This window comes from Setaria italica, chromosome VIII, assembly GCF_000263155.2.
Source record: "Setaria italica strain Yugu1 chromosome VIII, Setaria_italica_v2.0, whole genome shotgun sequence".
Classification (NCBI taxonomy): Eukaryota; Viridiplantae; Streptophyta; class Magnoliopsida; order Poales; family Poaceae; genus Setaria; species Setaria italica.
In genome coordinates, this window is record NC_028457.1 from 13,301,606 (window position 1) to 13,316,660 (window position 15,055).

General features: G+C 41.6%; 1 protein-coding gene across 1 annotated transcript; it reads left to right on the forward strand.

The window, feature by feature from the left end:
* Positions 1–221: 221 nt before the first annotated feature.
* Positions 222–10,909, forward strand: LOC101771183 (phosphatidylinositol 4-kinase beta 1). Its single transcript, XM_004979070.4, has 16 exons — positions 222–2,473; positions 3,121–3,309; positions 3,429–3,477; positions 4,228–4,360; positions 4,562–5,039; positions 5,860–5,940; positions 6,017–6,139; positions 6,768–6,837; positions 7,382–7,479; positions 7,573–7,677; positions 8,008–8,061; positions 8,974–9,117; positions 9,210–9,263; positions 9,343–9,417; positions 9,909–9,992; positions 10,063–10,909. The coding sequence occupies exons 1-16, from the start codon at positions 713–715 to the stop codon at positions 10,162–10,164; spliced, it is 3,600 nt and encodes a 1,199-aa protein (XP_004979127.1). The 5' UTR covers positions 222–712; the 3' UTR covers positions 10,165–10,909.
* The last annotated feature ends 4,146 nt before the right edge of the window (positions 10,910–15,055 follow it).

Below are 15,055 nucleotides of genomic sequence, written 5' to 3' on the forward strand. Positions count from 1 at the left end.
ATAAAAAACCGTCGAAGATGATATTATAAATACGAAAAATGACTATGATGGGTAATGTGAATTTCCTGTACCATTTTCCCCAATGGCTGATCCGGTGACGCCGCAGAAAACCGGCAACAGAGTGGTCGCCATGGCGGATCCGGGCCGCGGCCATCAGCGCTCCCACCTGCTCCGCGTCCTCCGATCCCCACCCGCACGGCCGCACCCCACCCGATTGAGGAGCCTCTCCCCACCCCACCACCACCACCACGCCGGAGAAGAAACCCGCAAGAAACGGGGGAAAAATAATTAGAAAACCGAAAATTCAAATCAAAGTCTCCCACACCCAGCGACGAAAACGCTGCGACAATTCAAATCGAATCCACCCGAATCGAATCGAGCCAGCGCAAACCCCCCACCCCTGCCGATCCCCCCGTGCTCTCGCCGCCCGCCCCCGCTTCCCCCGCCCGATTCCGCAGCGCCTCGCTGCGAATCTGGACGTGATTTCGAGGCTAGGGTTTGGGAAGCTCCGGATCCCGGGGCCGCGCGGAGGGTAGGGTTTGGATTTGGTGGTGGTTCCTTCTGATTGTGGGGGGTTGCTGGATCGAGCTGCTCCGAGTCGGCTTGTGATGGTGGTGAGAGGAGGTGGAAGACGAGTAGGCGGCGGCGGAGCTGGCGGCGGCGGCGGTGAGTAGAGTTTGCTGATTGGGTTGGGGCCGAGGCCGCGCCGGCCATGGTGCGGCTTCTCGGGCTGCGGAGCCTGAGCTTCGGGCCGGAGGAGTCGCCGCGGGAGATCCCCTCCACCGTCGACGCCGCCCCGCCCGTCGGCAGCAGCGGCTGGCTCGTGCGCTTCTTCGACTCCGCCTTCTTCTGCGAGTGGATCGCCGTCAGCTACCTCTACAAGCACGACCATGCCGGCGTGCGCGACTACCTCTGCAACCGCATGTACACGCTCCCGCTCCCGGGCCTCGAGGCCTACCTCTTCCAGGTCTGCTACATGCTCGTCCACAAGCCCAGCCCCTCCCTCGACCGCTTCGTCATTGACACCTGCGCCAAGTCGCTCCGCATCGCGCTCAAGGTGCACTGGCTCCTCGCCGCGGAGCTTGAGCTGGAGGACGCCGACGATCTGGATGGGATCGATAAGGTGCAGGAGCAGTGCCAGGCTGCAGCGACCGTGCAGGGTGAGTGGCCGCCACTGGTACGCCCTGCGCCGCCGTCACCTGTTGCCAGTCCGCGAGGCAATCCCATGCTTAGCAGAATACGGTCATCCAAGCAGCGTCTGTTGTCCCTTGCGTCGTCTCCGTCGCTTGGCCTGAGCCCCCCAGCCGGTGGTGGGGCCAATGTGGCAGCTGCCGAGGATGCTGTGGGTAGTGGAGGGAAGCAGCCAGCCACACCGTCATCGGAGGATAACAAGCTGCTCAAGAGGCTGAGCATTGGGCCGAAGATGCGTGATGCGCTGCTGTTCAGGCGATCTGGAGAGAAGGATGAAGAACAGGACCGGGATGGATTTTTTAAAAGGCTTCTTAGGGACAGCAGAGACAAGGAGGAAGAGGATGGGGACAGGGAAGGTTTTTTCAAAAGGTTACTGAAGGATAGCAGGGAAAAGGAGCATGAGGAGGACGAAGGGGATAGAGATGGTTTCTTCCGCAGATTGCTAAGGGACAGCAAGGAGGAGGACATGGAGCTAACGCCGAGTTCAGAAGGATTGTTAAAGCGATTCTTCCGTGATAAGGAGGATAGGCATGGTGAGGACGACGAGAAGGAGGGCTTTTTTCGGAGGATATTCAAGGATAAGAATGAGGAGAGGAGAGACAGCATTAATGCTAGACACGGGGATGAGGAAAGAGTGGGCAAGAGTCTGGAGGATGATGACAAAGAAGGTTTCTTCCGTAAGATATTTAAAGAGAAGAATGAGGAGAGGAAAGATGGAGCACATAGCAAGCAGGATGAGAGGGAAAAGGCTGGTGTGAACATAGAAGAGGACAAGAGAGATGGTTTCTTCCGGCAACTCTTCAAGGAGAAAAATGATGAGAGAAAGGAAGGAAGCACGCCAGGCAAGAAAGAGGAAGATGAGAAAGGCCATAAAAATACAGATGATGATAATTTTTTCCGCAGGCTTTTCAAGGATAAGAATGAAGAAAAGAAAGGAGCTACTCATGACAGGAATGAGGATGATAAGTCCGAGGAAGCTGATAAGGAAAACTTCTTTCGCAAATTATTCAAGGACAAGCATGAAGAGAGGAGAACTGAAGGGCTTGAGAAAAATGATGATGATGGTAGGAGCACCAGTGGTATTGAAGAGGAAGATAATCCAGAGTTCTTGTCATTTCGTAGGTTGTTTAGAGTGCACCCAGAAGATGCTAAGGGTGGAAATATAGAAACTAGTCAACCCAACAACCTTACAGAGGGGAGCCCAGGATCGGAGAGCTTTTTTAAGAGGCTATTTCGAGATAGAGATCGCTCACTCGAAGATTCTGAGCTTTTTGGCTCGAAGGTAATGAAAGAGGCAAATGATCTACTCGTAATAATTTGTTTCATCAGTTGAAAATTCCAATGTTTGTATTACAGTGTTATGGTTCATCATTTTATTGGGCAATTGCTGCTTATGGTTTAATCAAGAAAGTTATTTATTACCTCGTGGGGTAAGATGACTTTTTATGGCTAGCTGCTATTTGAAGTGTAAAATCTCGTGCTTCAAATGGTGGAACTAATTTGTTAATTTTGTTGCAAAGATGCTGAACTCTTAACAAACAGTCACACAGCAGAGCCAAACCTCCAGTCCTAAGCTAGAGGTGAAACCAGAAACCGAAAAAGAGCTGCATGTTTATCAATATAGTACATTACAAAGATTTTCCTTGTGTCATGGAAATATTTCAATTGTACACCTAGTCTTTTGCTGGGTACAGCAGAAGAATCGCATAATGTTTTCTTCATTTGGAAAACAATGATGTTTCACACTTTGTTATATTGTTGCAATTTGCATCAATGCATATTGCCCTGCCCATTTTCATCATGTATCAGTAAATATTTTCTAGAGAGGCTGTTGAGTAATATAATACTATTTGCTCATTGTGCTAGTATTCATATAGTACATTTTATTTCGTATCTGCACTTACTCCTTGCCATGGTGGGATGTTGCAGAAACACCCTGGTAGCACAGGAACCAATGAGAAGCAAAGTGGAAAACCACCTTTACCAAACAACACCATAGCAGAACTTCGAAAAGGTTCTTACTATGCTTCATTGGAGCTTGTTCAGTCTTTATGTGACACATCTTATGGGCTAGTGGACATATTCCCCGTTGAAGATCGTAAGATTGCTCTTCGAGAGGTAGGTCAGATACATTATTTTGCACCTATATGGTTATTCCACTTTATGGCTTTAAATCATATTTTTATTTTTCTGCTACTTCACATTCTAATTTCAACGGTATCTTCTTTACGCGGCAGTCCCTCGCAGAGATCAATTCTCAGATTGCTTCTGCTGAGAAAAATGGAGGTGATTTCTGCCACCTTTTTAGTATATAGTGAATATTACTGTTGTTTTTCTAATTTAGGTGTGTTCTGCATTTTTGTACTTTGCGTTGTGTGCATGTGAAACTCCTGTCCTAAGCCTTTGGGTACCCAATATTTGTGCTACATTTCCTGTATGATTACATTAGATATTGTAAGGTACTTGATGTATCCATATGCTTCATGCCTTCTTATCTGTTTCTTTATTTTTTTGGGTTGCAGTTTGAGTAATTCTCATTCACCTTTTTTTTTTGTTCGCTATTGCGCTAGTGTTACATGCACAAAAAGTTAAGATATTCTTATAGGGTGGCTTTAATGTCTGTATAGTTGTGGTTGTCCAAAGTTTTAGCTGTTTCCGATTGGTAATGGTTAAAACTAACTTTTGAGCCGCGTAGAATAGTGTATTCAATATACTTAATCTTTTGATTTTTGGTGCACTAGTTCTCACCACGTTATGCTTCTTAATCAATACTGTTGTTTAATCTGTCGAACGTTATGTGCACTCGCATGATTGTGATAGTATTGAATTGTAGGCATTATGCTGCAAAGTATTACATTAACCAATGTGTTGCGTGTTAAAAACAAAGCAGTCTCATTGCAGCTCTGGCCCAACTTATCTCTGTTTACCTTTAGTATCACAGCATTGGATTACGGATCCATCCATACAGCATGTTGCAAAGCATTGCCTAGAATACCCTTCTGATATATATTTTTTTTCTGTTTTTTCTATGCATAGGAGTTTGCTTTCCAATGGGAAAAGGCATTTATCGAGTGGTTCATATACCTGAGGATGAGTCTGTTCTTCTGAATTCTAGGGAAAAAGCTCCTTATCTTATATGTGTTGAAGTTTTAAAAGCAGAAGCACCAAGGTATGCAGTTTGATTGAGTTAATTGTTTGAATGTTTACCATCTGGTATTCTTTTTGGTAGTAGTGTTTAGGTCTATATATTGACTTAAAAATTGCCATAGTTGGTTTCTACAAGAAGCCTGTATCCCAATTAGTTCCTCTTGTCACATCTTTTGTTACTGGGTGTGGTGATAACGTAGAAAATCTGTTGTTCTCTCTCCAGTCACTCTAAAGGACCATCAGATGCGCACAAGCTTTCAAAGGGTGGGATACCCTTGGCTAATGGAGATGTCCAATTACCAAAACCACCTCCATGGGCATATCCTTTGTGGAGTCGGCATGAAACACAAAATTATGAAACAGACAGAATGCTGAAGTCTACCTCTCAGGTTATTGATCAAGCAATGGCTCAACTCTGGGAGACCAAAGTGAAATTTGTAAATGTTAGTTTCTCTGTTGAAAAACTTGGCCGTTCAAGGAGCCTAGCAATCTCTGACACGGATAGGCCACGACATGCAAGAACAGATTCTCATGATGCTTCAGAAGATTTCCAGGCAATTGATGATCAGCCAATAGAATGGGTGAAAGTTACTTTGTCTGCAGTTCCTGGAGTTAGCATGGATGATGTCGATGAAAATGAGCCCACACGTAAGAAGGACCATCGGCGTGTCCCTAGTACAATTGCCATTGAGGAAGTCAAGGTGAGGCTGACATGTAAAGTTTTGATTTTCATTTTTAATATTTGTTATATAGCTAAACTTTCTTTCTTTCCTTGATTTTTTCTGTATTTTTTCTCCAACTACTGCGCTTGCTCCAAGATTTACAGTCACTATAACATTTTTCTTGCCTGAGCCATCTTGTCCATGCCTAGATGTTTATATTGATGCAGTTTGAAACATGTAGAGTTCCAATGCATAATGAGGTGGCTATGCTGCAATAACATCTCCACTGATTGCTTTGTTAAAGATTGCAATGTTTTCAAGTCGTCTAGTCGACTCTAGTCGCCATGGGACCGACCAGACGACTAGTCGCGATTAGTCATCGACCAGGACGACTAGGGGGGAGTAGAGGCGCAGAACCAGGGAAGAGCTTCACCAAGAGGTGTGCTGGCTGGGGAAGAGAAGCAGAGAAGAGAGAAAGAGCAGAGCAGCAGCAGCTGTCACGCACAGGAGAGAATGAGAGATGGAAACCCTAGAGTCTTGGCCTACTGGTTATATATTACAGACCCTAGTGGGCCAAATTGGCAGCCCAACTGCTCACCTGGAAGCCCAGTCAGGCAAGCCCGAAGAAGGCAGTGCCCAGCCTGGTTGTGCAGCCCCCTGGTCGGACAACTAATCGTGATTAGTCGTCGACTAGTCGGACGACCAGGTTTCTAGTCGAGCTAATCGAGTCAAAGTCTCTAATCGAGGCCATGGTACCGACCAGACCGACTAATCGCGATTAATCGGACGACTTGAAAACATTGAAATGATAATTGATACATTTTGGGCTAACATCTGTTGAATTGTTTTCTTTGACTAGGCTGCTGCACTGAAAGGAGAAGCACCACCTGGTCTTCCACTTAAAGGAGTAGGGCAGAGCACCCAAAATTTAGATTCTATGGTGAACAACTTAATGAACTTAAATTCTGATTACTTTTGTACTTTTCTACAAGTTAGTAACTTTAATGTTTCCATAGGCCACTGATGGTGGGGATCCAAAACCGACTGATGCTTTGGCTGGTGAGCTTTGGGCTGTCAAGAAGGAGAGAATACGACGGTCTTCGATTCATGGAAAATCACCTAGCTGGGACTTGCGTTCTGTAAGCAAAATAACTTAAATCATTAGTTTGCTCTTTTTCTTCTATCTGAGCATGGATTTGGTGAGATGATGGATGCTTATGTGCGGATGTGTGCGCCTGTGTTTGTGCTTACCCTCTTGTTGGGGGCATGCAAATAATGTTTACCTCAAGTATGGCATATGCGTTACCATTAGCATATGCATGGGTAATTCCATAAATGTCATATTACTTTTGTGAGTTAACAGTAACTTTACTTAGTTAAAAAACTTGTAATAACATATAACTTCTTTCATTGTCCAAATCATTTAGATCTGGCAGCCATACCATTTAACAATATCAACTTTCAAAATAGACTATGAATATATTGTGTTGCCTATATCTGGAGGATTTGCTGTGTCTATTGAATGATCTGATACTTTTATCTAGGAATTTGGGGTTTCAATCTAGTGTACTGCATTTAAAATAGTTAAATTGAGTGATCCTTTTTCTGTCTAAATTGACAAACTGGATTCTATTCAAGTACACTGAGTTGCATGTTTGGTGATGTCCCTTGTCATGCCTCAGATTGGACACCCTGCATGTTCTGTGATCTTTTGGTTCTGAATCATTTCTGATTACTGCCATGCCGCTGAAACATCTCCTAATGTAGGTTATTGTCAAGAGTGGTGATGACTGCCGTCAGGAACATTTGGCTGTGCAGCTTGTTGCGCACTTTTATGGTGAAAACTTATTCTCGATCTATGATGATTGTAATATTTTTTTATGTATAGACTACGGAGATTCTTCTGTTCACATCGTGCCTGTTCTGCACCTGATGCAGTAGAAAAGTTTGCCATTTCCTTCAGAAAGGATTGACCTTGTCTTATCCTTTGATGTTGATCTAATACGTTGTCTGTGCTATATATATCTCCATAATTAAACATTTATCTCTGCTATTAACATGTTGTACATCTGTGATTTTTTTTTTGAAGTGCACTAACCAATCGTGTGCATATTTAGCCACACATGTAAACTTATTACTTCTTAGGGAAAGCCATGAATGCAGGAAAATAGCACATGTAAATAGGCGGATTTCTTGCACATCAAAATAGAAGCAGGTTTCTGGATATAGAAGTAGCATTTGTCCCGTGACACTTCATTGGGTTGTCATAGCTGTATTTAGATCAGAGAACTGACACACTGTTGTCAAAATTTTACGATTATCTTTATGTTATTGTTGGTAAAGCTTATCTGTGGGATCATCTGAACTCCATTTAATTACAGACATATATCAAGAAGCGGGTTTGCCACTTTGGCTGCGGCCTTATGAAGTTATTGTGACTTCTGCTTATACAGCACTGATCGAGACTATTCCTGATACGGTACTTTAACTTTGCAATTTGTTAATGCGTTCCGCTTCTCTGCATTTTGTCTCAAGTGTTTGATTGTACCAGTCTTTTTACATTTTACTGCAGGCATCAATCCATTCCATAAAAAGTAGGTTTCCCAATATCTCAAGTCTCCGTGACTACTATGTGGCTAAGTATGAAGAAAATTCTGCAAATTTCAAACTTGCACAGGTGAGTTGCATTTACAAAAACCCTCGACTAATATTATTTCCCAGCCTCCAAGAGAAGAAATGGCACCCAGCGATCCACCCTAGACGTTTTCAGTAACCATCAACATGACAATTGTTGTCCACTCTTGAAGCATGATATATGTATTGCGGACATTGCAGCACTGCATATATTGCTAAATAATGTTTTTCCTATTTACGAATACATTCTTAAATTTAGTACTTGTTAATTGGCAGTGTTAAGAGTTAAGTTGAAAAGCAACTGCTTGAAAATCTTCAGTAACATGCATTGTACTATTGTCTGAGCAGTGTGTATACTTTTTGGTTTTCACAGAGAAACTTTGTGGAAAGCATGGCAGGATATTCAATTCTATGCTACCTACTCCAGGTATTGAAATCAAATCGCTCATTTGTAATTGGGAGCATAACTTGCGTAGCTATGATGGAGAAATTTTGTTTCCTTCATTGACATCCGCGTTTCTAATTGTTAAATCTCTGTATTATTGCTCAAAGTCTAGGAATATTTATTCTTAAATCTCTGTAGTGTTGCTCCAATACTAGGAATATTTATTATTAAATCTTTGTATTATTGCTCAAATTTTAGCCAGCCACCCTTCTGCTCTGAATTAGTTCTAAAATGTGCTGTTTGCCTTCTAGAGTAACCGTTCTCTTCTCTTTGGTACTGTGAAATGCTTTGTACAAACAAGTTCTGTATCAGCAACCAAAACAGTCATAGCAAAGGAACAAAGGAATTGTTCTCAACTCCAGTAAATAGATTCTATCTTATGTCACTAGAAAAATCTCCTGCTTTCTGAGTATATTTATTTCTGTGAGTAGGATGCTATGTTTAAATTATAAAAAGGTTAGTGAGATGGTATGTTGTAAGCAGAATCAGTATTGCATGAATTGTTGGTTAAAATGTTACTAGTTCAGAAATTGCAACAAAAGTTGAAAGGGACAGCCAACTGTTTTCATGAGTTCTTTTATCTTGCAAAATAAACTGGTCAGAACAATGATCAATTGGTTGTGTATTGTCCTAGCTCATGTTGAACATTGAGTAGGTTTACTGGAATTTGAATGCATATGGCCGCAACATTTATTGAAGTGTTGTTGCCTGATTCTTTGTAAAGAAACTGCATCTCTATCTTTTTGCATTTCCAAAAGAGAAAAGCAGTTTTCTGGTGATTGCTTTTCCCTTTATTATGTGGAAGAAAATTAACTCATAGCCTTGTATCCTTTAGTTTTCAATTTGTATGATGGTGTGCTAAGCACATGGCTGGTGCTTTTTGTTAATTTACAGGTCAAAGATCGCCACAACGGGAATCTTCTGATAGATGAGGAAGGACATATTATTCACATTGATTTTGGTTTCATGCTATCCAACTCTCCTGGTGGTGTAAATTTTGAGAGTGCACCATTTAAGCTGACAAGGGAGCTCCTTGAAGTATGACAGCTTATTGTCTAAAATTTATACTGTGAAGTTTAATTCTGCAAATGTTTAATCCTCTTCAACTTCTGTGGCTGGAACTTTACTAGGTGATGGATTCTGATGCAGAGGGAACTCCTAGCGAGTTCTTTGACTACTTCAAGGTATTTGAGTAATAAACTATCTTTGTGCTGGGGCTTATCCAATTTGTATCTGTTTATATTAAGATTTCTGTTTCTTCAGGTGCTATGCATTCAAGGTTTCCTAACTTGTCGGAAGCATGCAGAGCGCATTATACTTCTTGTAGAGATGTTGCAGGTATTTTCTTTATCAAAAGGATCTGGCACATTTGATGTTAGTGCCTATCTGATGTCATGCGACTATGTTTGCCTTACTATAAACTCAATACTTTATGATATATATTAGTATAGAATTGTTGCAGTAGATCTTTCTTCCATGTCTCTATATTGGCTGAAGTTATCCTTGATTACATGCCAATCATCTTCCAATATTTCCTCATCCAAAAGTGAAGTAGTTTTGTTGCATTCAAACTTCCACTTTTTTATATTCATCAGTTAGCCTTTTGGTATGACTTTGTATTATATTTTCCTGCCTCTAGTGTAATGCCTGTTTCAAAGTTCCGTCATTTTCCAGCAATACATGAAGGCCTCTAGTTTAATGTTAACCCTGTGATTCGTGATATTTATTTTCCTGTAATTATGATGACCTAACTGTTTCTCTAACTGGCTTTTAGAACCCACTTACAGAAATTATCTTATACATGTGTAAAATATGCTTTCCCTTACCAGGATTCTGGCTTCCCGTGCTTTAAAGGTGGTCCTCGCACTATACAAAACTTGAGGAAGAGGTTCCACTTGAGTCTCACTGAAGAGGTTAGCTGACTAATATTTGGAAGTCATCATTTCCGGACTTCTCTTACTAATAGTCTTGCTATGGTTGCAGCAATGTGTATCTCTGGTGCTCTCGCTGATCAGTAGCAGCATGGATGCTTGGCGCACTCGGCAGTATGATTACTACCAGAGAGTATTGAATGGGATTTTGTGACATTTGCCCACAGGAGCACTAGACTCTTTTGGAAACCATTTTCCTTGAATCCTTGGGCCAAACCATGGGATGGCATAGGTCAATTTGGGGCTGATCTATATGCTCATCCTATCTCGGTTTCTGGGAGTGAACCAGGTAATTGAGCACTGTCGTTTCCTGTGGTATCGCTGTGCATTGGCCAACTATGGGAAACAAAACGGTGCCTGCACTGTACTGCATGTGATTGGCCCCCCTCTGACAGAGTTGAGAAGTGTATAGTCATCGGCAGTTATCTAGTTAGTGCTTCGTGCTAGGAGGTTGGGACTGGGTGGAGCTCTATTTGGTGTATTGGAATTTGGAACCCAAGCTGCATTGCTGTACAGACCGTTGATTGACGTAGCTTGGACAGGATGTAGGTGAGGACCGAGCCATACTTTCAGAAAACAAGTGTAAATTATAGGCATATTGGGAGCTGGGGATCGTCTGAAGATAAGATTAGATGTTGTGCTTTTGGAATTGTTACCCTGATATCCTTTGGCATCCCTATAGCACCAGAGTAGATGATGTGCTTTCTGCATTTGTATATTACCATTACTGTACAGGGCCCATACAATAGGAGCTTTCCCTTTTTTGGTGTTCTTTTTGGTTAAGGTTATTCCTTTTCTTGTGGGTGTTCGAAGAAACATCTAGGTGCTAACTTGTTGACTAGCAGTATGATCAGTGTTTGGATATATTTTTTTATGCTTCTACAAATTGCAATTCTGAATTTCTTGTGGTACTTCCTATTGCCAAGGACCTTTGGTATGTGTCAAGGAAAACACAATCTAGGGTAGCAATATACATTTCCTCAATACATGAGCGGCCAATATTGTATTTCTTTACATCTTTTAGTAAAAAAAAATGTTACGTAGTCTGCAGTGTCGTCGATGATTACTGTGTCTGGGCCAGAAGAAAACATGGTAGGCGACTTCGCCAGTCACTTGCACAGCTGGGCCATCTTTGCGGAGCAGAATCATTTGGCATTAGTGGATTCATTCCACAGGAGAATGGTGGTTGGGTGTTTAATTACCGCGTGCATGTAAATTGCCATTTGGAGGGATTTGGTATGAATTTCTATATGCAGCTGTAATTTAATCAAACTGCCATTTGAAAAGAATTAAAAAAAATAAAAATAAATTCAAAAGAATTGTGATGCCTCATCACTCAGGAAGCGCATGACATGAAGCAAAATGTTGGAGAAACTAAGCACAAGTTTCCAACAGAAAGTTCTCGACATCTAACATCCGTGCAATAGTTGACACCTTGGCGCATTGGCTGAGCAATGGAATGAAGAGTGAAGCTCTTGACAGAGAAAAAATATCTGCAACAAAAGATCCTTGCCAACATATACCTGCATTACAAAGGATGGACCAAACTGTTAGCTTGAGCAAATATGTCCAACCAAATTATTGACAACAACAATATACTTATTTGACTAGATGTCACGGAAATTTAAAGAGACAAGTTTTTAAGTGATCATATCCAGAACATAGATAATGGTATAAAAGGTATCTCTTGAAAGAACTACAAGTAAATGAACCAAAGAATAACTGATGAATCTCTAGCAATGCATTATACAATCAAATTGACCCAAGTATCTGCTAGTAGTAGCCATGCACACAAGTATCTGATATCAGTGACCCTAGAAAACAAGCAAGAAATTGTTACCTCACTCACAGCATGAAAAAAGTCAGATTATGAGAAAGAGTAGAAGGTTACAAAAACATAGCTAATGTACCTAAAATGATCAACTGAGATTATTGCAAGTGCTCTTTAGCATACCATCTCTACTCTTGCCTGAACAGAAGCCATTTAAATCATGAATCAATATGATGCAACTAGCATTGTACATTCAGAGTGCAAATAGCCGCAGTCTGCAACGAACATTTTAGCATATCATTGATAACTTTTCAGCTTACGTTTGAATCTTCTTACATTTAAGGCGTGTAGATTCTTTTGCAGTCAAGAAAATGGCTCTATTCTGTGCATCTTTAAACACATCATCTGCATCGACCTTCTCATCATCTCAAAGATCTTCCATTACGTCCACAACAGCAATGCAAATAGGAATGGTAAATGTATTCCAGCCTCAGCCTGCTTTTCTTTCCTGTCTAGAAACCTTCCCATCATTTGAACCACCTTTCCATCTTGTTTTCGTTTTTGTCATACCCTTCCCGCTTTTTCACCCGAGGCTGCTGTATCTTTGATTCTTGAACTAGCGACTGTTTTGCCCCTCAAGGAAGCAGCAAATGAAGTAGCAGATGGTTGCTCAAGTATTGTCACCTCATTATTATCATCTTCATCATCATCATTTTGTTGAACAACAGGTCTTCTGTCAAGTGAAGTAGCATTTAGAGAAGGGTCAAAGGGGTCATTCTCAGTTTCTTACTCAATACCATTGACTTGAGTGACATAAGCTTGAGAAGGGTCAACGGCGGTGAAGCTTAGGTTTCCCTCAGCAGTATGCCATGCACCGAGAAGTGTACTCCATTGAAACTTCTGAGAACTTAATGCAACATTTTTAATTTGTAGGAAGATCAAAGATCTAGGATTTGTACATAGCATCATACAACTCTCCTAAGGCATCAAATAGTGGGAATGATTTAGTCTGTAACTTCTTTGCTTTAGGAAAGGACTGTTCAATATATGAAATGTAACAAGTAATTAGCAAGAATCAAAATCTTTAATAACATTAGCCAAAATAAGGAATTGGACCCTTACAAGGATGATGTTAGCCCAAATGGGTGGGTTTGCCTCAATGTTGCACAGTTTTTCATTCCAGTGGCTACCACTTTGGCTTTTTGCCTGCTTCAGAAATTTGTTATCTCTTTTCATATCCTTCTCTTTATCTTGGATCAGGACCTTTGTAAACTTGATATGTGAGAACTTCTCATTGAATAATTTGCAAATTCTGTTCCAAGCTTCTGATGACCATCTGTTTTGACCCCTGCAACAGTCATTGTTGTGCTCATGTAGAAGGTCAACCAATGCCTTTTCAAGTCTAGCATTCCAATGCGCTCTAGTGTTAACTGTCACAAAATTATATGCTATATTTAGAATGATTGAAAAATAAATCTTCACAAAAGACAGTAGACTTTGGAGCAAAAGAAAATCAATACCTTTCGGTGAACCATTTTTCTTCTTCTGTGTACCTGCCACCATTGTACATCTGGTGATATGTTGTCTGGTGGCTAATTCAACCAACCTTCATCACCGTTGTACATCTGTATAATATTATGGAACACTACTGTACTTGAATTCATATTGTAGATCCTCATAGCTAGCATTGTGAGATAACATGAATGGGAAGAGTCCTAATCTCTGCTCCAGAGTAACACCTCTCATGTCACGTAATAGATGCTCTCTTCTAAGAAAATCAGCAATTTCTCTAAAGACAATTGGCTCCATACGACATGCAATGCAGCAGTCCTTCGGACGATGTCCCTCGAGGATTTCTTTGAGCCGCTCTTTGCCGGACAGCCTAGACTTATGTCTTGCTCTTGTTTCTCTCCTTCCACCATTACTTAAAAGGTAAGATAAAAACCATTATCTCCTCATCCTCTTACTCACGGCTCTTCTGTCATCTGATCGCATCGCATGCGTGCGGGGAGACGTGGGGGGAGATATCGTCGTGTTTCTTCCGTTCTTTGAGCCTCATTTTCGTCGGGTGTCCATCGCATGTGGGCATCATGCTCACTTGACCGTCATCTGATCTAGCAAGAAGAAAACTCCACCCAGCATGGAGCTATGTTTCATGCAACATCCATGGTACTCTTGCTCTGTTGGTGACTTGAACTCGATAGGCTGGTAGGGATCATTGAAAAACTTCATTTCTTAACCAATCATCATGGAAAAAAAATGCGAAAATGATGTTCCTTGTTTATAAATCAAGTCCCTCCTAGATCCTCATCTCGATGCCATGAATCTCTTGATATTAATCTTAAAATATCATTGCAACATTTGAAAAAATCACCGCAACATTGAAAAATAGTAATTGGAAGACAAGAAACCTGAAAAGTGCAATGAAGCAAAACAACTAATGCATATCACATACACGATCAACAATAGTAGGCAGTGGTGATCGCTAGCCATGGCTCCTCCGTCGCCCTCCTCCTCCCCCCTCGCGGTGATCGCTAGCCATGGCTCCTCATGAGGATCTTCATCACTATGGCTGGGCTCTCTGACCTTGACTTTGGTCCTAGGTTGGAGATCCAACTATTGGTGCAAGAAAGGTTCTCTTTCTTGGTTAGTTTCTCTCCAACTTCTTCTGAACCTGAATTCTGGTTGGTCGCGTCCTTTGGGGGATCGGCTCTTCATCTCAATGTGGAATCAATAGGCCTAATCCTACAATCCTGTTTGGGTGGTACTGCTTTGAATTTCAATGTGCAACATCTCTCGGGCTGCATGTTCTGGCTCTTTGTTGCCTCTAAGAATGTTGGGTTTCTGGTTTATCGCCTCCGCTCTCATGTGTGCAAATTGTTTGCTCTCTTCTTCGCTCTTTGGGGTAATGGTGGTCCCAATTGGCAGTGGGAGCATATTCTTTGGCTGAAAGAAGAGGAGGATGAATGGACTCATGTGCAGAGTAAATCACAAAAGCGACCTTATGCTGAGGCTTTATTTGGCAGATCAAGGAGGGGTGTGACACCCAATTTTCAGCAGATCAAGGAGGGATGTGACACCCCAATTTTCACCATCACAATTAATAAAAATTTGTTAGAATTTCTCTAGGATTTATTTAAGACCATAATGATTTTCTAGGAATATATTGAATTTATTAAGGATAAATATTTTCTAATGAATTAATAAAATATAGGATATTAAGTTCGTGCTACTGCATTTTATTTTGTACGGTTGGATTTCAACTTTATTTGAA